At 45.4% G+C, this 7267-nt stretch overlaps 1 protein-coding gene across 1 annotated transcript; it reads left to right on the top strand.

Annotated features, from left to right (window-relative positions):
* Positions 1 to 2234: 2234 nt before the first annotated feature.
* LOC309407587 (TRPM8 channel-associated factor 2-like) lies at positions 2235 to 3407 on the top strand (the record flags this gene model as incomplete). The annotated part of the gene is given in 3 exon segments (XM_082003155.1): positions 2235 to 2298; positions 2900 to 3103; positions 3106 to 3407. Coding segments are annotated over 3 exon segments (570 nt in total).
* Between the last annotated feature and the right edge of the window lie 3860 nt (positions 3408 to 7267).

Genomic DNA, 7267 nt, shown 5'->3' with positions numbered 1-7267 from the left:
GCCACCTGACTGAATAGTCAAGAAAGCAAAAGCATTTACCTAATCAAAGAGGTTCCATCTGGGAGTTGAGAGCCGTTTACTATAATTATTCTTTTTAGGCTATCAGGGTCTTGCAAGGGTGAGAGCTTGTGCTAGGCACTGTGCAAACATGCAGAAACAAATGGTACCTATCCCCACAGGCTACGGTCTAGTTAAGCAAATGAAAAAGGTTTAAATGATAAAATTATTTAGCCACAGCTAGATCAGGATGAAAATCACTATCGTGTGATTTTCAGGCCTAGATCAGGCCTAGACCCCGTCGCTTGAAGAAACTATAGCCTACCACCTGCCCTTTGTTGTGTACCCCTGAGTTGTGTGCTGAGGGGAGTGAGGAGGCCAGGGGGGCTCCGTGGCACTGCCAGCCTTTGGCTCTCAGTGTGAGGGAGCAGCAAGGGACAGCTGCTCCTAAGAGAAAGTGAGCTTGGAACTGAGCATCATGGCAGCACAGGCAGTGCCCTCATGGACTGGGCACAGCCCAAAAGGGTCTGAATGCCACAGGCAGAACAGGGTGCTAGTAGCAGAGTCCTTCAATGGTCCCAGGCAAGGCAAGCAATGAGCCAGGTCCAAGGTTCACCCAGAGAGTCCAGTAAGGACAGAAATGAAAGAGGGGTCAGAGGTAGGACAGGAGACAAGCTACAACGAGTGCCTGCAGGGCCCAACCTGGAGAAAAGCTGCCTACAACAAATTTCTGAGCACCATCCAAGGAGGCAGGGCCAGAGGCAGGCCTAGAGACAGGCACACAACATCTGAAGGCCCAGGGCTGAGCTGAAATGGAGACTCCAGGCCCATGGGCAAGGGGTGTGGGTGGAGGCCCCAGGTGAGATTGGCCTAATATCCAATAAGGCCTTTTGGTGCTCTCAGGACCCTGACATTCAGCTGAAACTGCCAGCAGAAAACCATACATGGTAGCTATTTTGACAACATGTTTTTGGCTTCCTGGGCAATGGGTTTAGATCCACTAGTCACTTCACTGAGGTTATGGGAAGGAAATATTAAATGGCTAGAGTTTCCATTCATTCCAGGCCAGGGTAGATGTGAAGTAGCACCCTATTCCTTCTCCCCATGGGCCATATGTCTAGGTCTCTGTCCTGTCCCCTTGCTAATATAGGAAGGCACCCAGCATATTGCTAGGTCAGCTTATGTAAGAAGGTGGCACCCAGTGCAGGACTGGATTAAAAGAAATTCTGTTAAAACAGCTTTACCCTGCTTGTTAGTTTCCCTGTCTGGACAGGTGGAGATATGCGGAACCTGCTACACCAGTGTAGCCCCAGAGGAGATATGCTGGTCATGAATGGACACAGTTACCTATCCTAATGGTCAAGTAGATGGGTGGGGAGGCAATGAGACTGCACTCTTTATGCCAGATGTGCCTCTAAACACGCAGTCTTCCAAAAGCATGAATCTGTCTAATTCTTAGCACCCCATATATAATGTTTTGGAAGGGGTTTGATCTTCTCTGTTGCCCAGTAAATGGATTGTTGCTATCACTAGAGGTCTTGTAGTAATTTAACAGCTCAAGACTCACCAGTAACTGTCTTGAGTGGCCACAGACCTCTTTCAGATGTAACTTCAGAAAGTTGTAAGAGTCAGGAAAGAGTTGGGAGGGCTATCTCCTATTGCTTAACACTGATTCTGCATATTTATCATATTTTAGATATAACTTCAGAGATTTATCACTATCAGGAAAGAGTCAGGATTGCTATCTCCTATAGCTTAACTCTTATCAGATATGGTAGAGGTCTAACATTACTAAGTAGCCACCATGTAACTGACCCATGGGCCAGTAAGAAGCAGGTTGTTTAAGAAGTATAAAAATAACTCCAAGAAAACCTAAGATCAAGGAGGAAGAACTCCCCTCTCCTTTCCTCCATTGAATTTCTCCCAGCAGAGAACTCAGGATATTGATGGCTCACTGCAAACCACCTCTTTGAGATGGTTTTTCTTAGAGAAAAGACTAGCATGACTGAACATCGGGACGCAACACTGGAGAAATGGTTAGATACTACAGAGCCTATGTATATAAATGTTAACTGTATCATTATTGGGATTTAGCAATAATTGAATAATTTGTATTATATATGTTAATATCATTTTAAATGGATTAATATTTTTGCTGTCAAGGCACTAATGAGACTAATGATAAATATGCAACTTTCATTTGGTGCAACACACTCTGACAGCAGGTGTACAATGGCATGAGCACCACGGATATCACCTCTGCCAGGGGGATGAACACACTAAGCCCTACAGCTCTTAGAGGTAACTGAAGGCTTTTGCCTCCCTGAGGTGCAAGAGTTCTTCTTAAGACTGAGCTATGGAAACATAATACGTTGTGGCTAGACCTAGTAATCTGAAGTCTACATATTATCTAATGAAAAAATTATTTGGATTAATCTTCTACACTCCAGCTGTAGAAGCTGTTTCATGCCAGTTCACATACTCATAGGCAGAAGAATACAGAAAGGCTTAACTGGAATTATGTATGTTTCCTAACATGTCTGTTGGGGTTATTGTGTGACTAGTAGCTATGCAAAGTTTCCTCATTCCTGTTATTTTTCCTGGCTCACCTTACTTCTGGGCTATATATTTGTGCATCACTCGTGGATACAGGTTCCTCCTGGAACTGTAGAACAGCATAGCTGGTATGTATCTCAATATCTTGTATCTGTTAAATATTTCAAACATAGCTTCTAATCTAAAAAGTGCTTCCCTTTCTTTCTCTTTCAGTACTCTTTAACAAGAGGTATATCAGATGGATTCTGCAGCAGCCTATGCCTCTCTGGTGAAAGATGTTAATTTGAGTTCACAACAGACTGTCATCCATGTCAGCTGTTGCTCATTGGAGATGAAACCATCTGAGTGCTGGTGAGCACGAATCAGCATGTGCTAATTGCAGCATCTTGTCATGGGAGAGGCCGGATGGTGGTTGTTTCCCATGAAGGAATCTTGAAGGACTCCAAGTTTTCCCAGTTCCTCAGAAATGCTGTGGAGTGGCTCAAGCCTTCCCCTGAGGCCCTGGCTGGGGTCCATCCTCATTTGGATTCCCTCTCCCAGCTGCTGCTCAGGCTGGCAGCAAAGTACAGGCTGGGGCAGAGCTCAGCCCCTCCCTGGGGGTGTACTGTATGGATGCCTATGATGGCACACAGGCAAAACACCTGGTGCGCTTTGTAAAGGAGGGTGGAGGGCTGCTCATTGGTGGCCAAGCCTGGCACTGGGCTAATCAACATGGTAAGGAGAAGGTGCTGTTTGAATTCCCTGGGAACCAGGTGACCAGCGTGGCTGGTGTGTACTTTGCAGGCAGCAAGGGAGAGACTGGCACTTTCTCAATGTCCAAAGAAGTGGTGAGAATTTCTCTGATCACCCAGTGAGTATTTAAATATTTGTTTGCACTCTCTTTAGATTGCACATAGTGTTTGCTCGGCCTTGGATTTTCTGCTATTGGCCTGCTGGAATGAAAAAGATCTCTTCTCCCTGTCCCCCAGAGGAAATGACCATGAATAGAGGTGGATGTGCAGGAGCTGAAGGTGCTTCTGCAAGTTGTTGAGAAACTACCAAGAAGCTTGGATCATGTGCTCCATGTTAAAATATTCAACAGATGACTGTACAGGAAGAAAATTTTGGTTGTGTCTGCTCTGCAGTGCTATGGCACATTTAGGCTTTTTTTTCCCACTATGTCAATAGCACAGTTATGGGGCCACTTCCTGAGGTATTTAAATCCTTCCTGATGTAGGACGCAAAAGATGACCTTTGTCTTTCCTGCTAATCTCCTGTGGCATGGTGTAAACTTTAAGGCATTTGTAACAGAGTTCTTAGCTTTGTTATAAGGTGTTGCAGCACTTCAGGGTACACTTCAAAGTCCCTGGGAACCATGGGATAGATACTGCATGGATCCATGAGTCTTGGATATTATCCACATAGGGTCCTTGATCTAGCCATGCATTCCCCACTAGATTGTGTGTTGCTGTCGTGGTTTAGCCCCAGCTGGCAACTAAGCACCACGCAGCCACTCACTCAGTCCCCCTCCCCCAGTGGGACGGGGGAGAGAATTAGAAAAAAAACTCGTGGGTTGAGATAAACACAGTTTAATAGGACAGAAAGAGAGAAAGAAACAACAATGATAACAACAATAATAATACCGACAAAGGAATGTACAAGAACGAGTGATGTCCAATACAGCAATTGCTCACCACCCAGCGATTGATAACCCACTGCCGAGCAGCAATTTCCGTCCCCCAGTTAACTCCAGTTTATGTACTGGGCATGACGTCGTATGGTAGGGAATATCTCTTTGGCCAGTGTGGGTCAGCTGTCCTGGCCGTGTCCCCTCCCAGCTTCCCATGTACCCCTGGCCTCCTTGCTAGCAGGCCAGCACAAGAAGCTGGACTGTCCTTGACTACTTAGCAACAACCCAAAACATCGGCACATTATCAACAGTTTCTCATCCCAAATCCAAAACATAGTCTCACACTAGCTTCTGTGAAGAAAATCAGCTCTATCCTGGCTGAAACCAGGACAGTTGTGTAGATGAGTGCTGGTGGAGGCAACTAGACTCAGTAACATAGGTGATCCTTTCCTGCCCAGTGCTGCGAATAGAATAGAACAGTTCAGTTCCAGTTGGAAGGGATCATCTAATCCAACTGCCTGACCACTCAGGGCTGACCAAAAGTTAAAGCAAATTATTAAGGGCATTATCCAAACGCCTATTCAACACTGACCCGCATGGAACCAGCTCTCTAGGAAGCCTGTTCCAGCATTTGATCATCCTCTTGGTAAAGAAATGTTTCCTAATGTCAATTCTAAACCACCCCTGGTGCAGCTTTGAACTATTCCCATGCATCCTATCACTGGATACCAGGGAGAAGAGATTAGCATCTCCTTCTCCACTTCCGCCCCTCAGGAAGCTGGAGAGAGCAATGAGGTTGCCCCTCAGCCTCCTTTTCTCCAAACTAGACAGACCCAGAGTCCTTGGCTGCTCCTCAGAGGATGTGCCTTCCAGCCCCTTCACCAGCTGTGTTGCCCTCCTCTGGATGCATTCAAGGACCTTAACATCCTTCTCAAATTGTGGAGCCCAGAACTGCACACGATACTCAAGGTGAGGCCACACCAACACTAAATACAGCAGGATAATCACCCCTGCGGACCGGCTGGTTATGCTGTGTTTGATGCACCCCAGGGTGCGGTTTGCCCTCCTGGCTGCCTGAGCACACTTCTGGCTCTTGTTGAGCCTGCTGTCAGCCAGCACCCCCAGCTCCCTTTCTGCAGGGCTGCTCTCCAGCCACTCTTCTCCCAATTTATACTTATGTCTCGCATTGCTCTGTCCCAGGTGCAGAATCTGGCATTTGTTCTTGTTAAATGAATGCCATTAATGATTGCCCAGTGCTCCAATCTCTCCAGATCTTTCTGCAAGGCCTCTTGTTCCTCCAAAGAGTCAACAGCACCTCCCAGTTTGTTATCATCAGCAAACTTTCTAAAAGTGCCTTCAACTCCTGCATCCAGATCATTGATATAAATATTGAACAGAACTGGCTCTAGAATTGAGCCCTGAGGAACACTGCTAGTGACTGGCCACCAGCCAGATGTAGCCCCATTCACTACAACCCTTTGAGCCCTGCCCTTCACCCAGGTCTTCACCCAGGGCACCATGTATCTGCTCATCTCACAGTTGTGCAACTTGTCCAGGAGGATGCTGTGAGGGACAGTATCAAAAGCCTTACTAAAATCCAGAAGAACTACATCTACTGCCTTCCCATCACCCACTAGGTGGGTGACCTTGGACTGTTGGAGTTAAGGCACTTTCTTTTCTTGTCACATGTCCCTGAAAGCAATGATAATTATTCACGGAATTTCTCACAAATAAGGTGGGAATTTGAAGCTCTATAATTGGACCTTATAATGCTACATAAGGAAGAATATTATAGCTTCATCTCTATCTCAGAGCTGTGGTCAGACAAGGATAATAGACCGTGTCATGATAACAAGATTCATCTCTGGCCATGCTCAGGAGGCAGCTCTCTGAGGCAATAAGCCATTGTCTTCACAGTAACTTGTCAGGTGTGCTGCACTACCAATGCATTTGGAACATGCTGATGGAAATCTGAATCATGGAATAGTTGAGGTTGGAAGGGGCCTCTGGAGGTCAGTTGCTCCAATATCTGCTCAAAGCAGGGCCACCTAGAGCAGGTTGCTCAGGGCTTTGTCTAGTCAAGTACTGAATATCTCCAAGGACAGAGATTCTGTAACCTGTCTTGGCACCTGTTCAGTGTTTAACCACCATTATGATGAAAAAAATTATCCTTAGATACCAGGATGGAGAGGCAGGCAGGCAACAGAGGTCAAAGATTAGACTGAAGCCTGTGGAAAAGAGACAAGCAAGAGAGCAGATGACTGTGCAACTCTGAAAACAACTATCACAGTTTTAACACTTTAGTACCTGGTTGCCATTTGTTCTATGACTGGAGGTCACCACCTTAAAGTGGAACTGTGAGAAGAAAGAGTGTCAGAGGCCCTAGACTTCCTGAAAGCAAAATCAATTGGACTAGTTGAAGCCATTGCTGAGAATGTTTTGAGGTGCCTTTGCATTAAAAAGGATTAGGAAGTGCTTGCCTGATCTCTTATGGATTCTGTGCACTGAGAACATTAACTTCTTATGAAGGATAGAGCCACCCTCTATGAATTGTAAGGTCTTAGCCCATTGCAGAAAAATCTACCATGAGTCACAAGCACACAGCACCATTCTTGCCTGGAATTCGATTTATACTATGCTTAAGGAAAGTTGGTGATCCCTGTAATTTTAACATTGCTGCCACTTCAGTGATATCTGTTGGGTTAACTTTCAAGTCTTTTTTCATAGAGATTAATATATTTGTCTTGATAACTTCCTGAAACAAGGAGTATTAATAGGAAGTCATGACTGTATCACTACCAACAGGGCAAAGTAAATAACAGGGTAAGTACAGCTTTCAGCACTTATAAATCAATCTGGATAATTTCTTCTGGTTTTCCAGAAATGGATTGGATGTGAAAAAAAAAAAAAATTAAAGTCCTGTTGAAAGGAGTGACCAAATTCAAAATAGAAGATGGCAGTGTCCTCTCCCATCTACTCATCCATGGTGCGTTAGCATTTCCTATCTCTGTGAATGACTGCCACCAGGCATTCCTTGCAGCTGTACACTATGGCAGGGGCAGTGTTGTGGTACTTGCTCGTGAAAACATTTTCCAAGCATCAGCA

This window comes from Phaethon aethereus, assembly GCF_964289735.1.
Source record: "Phaethon aethereus genome assembly, chromosome: 1".
Classification (NCBI taxonomy): Eukaryota; Metazoa; Chordata; class Aves; order Phaethontiformes; family Phaethontidae; genus Phaethon; species Phaethon aethereus.
The sequence above is the reverse complement of the archived record's forward strand: the minus strand, read 5'-3'. Positions and strand labels throughout refer to the sequence as shown.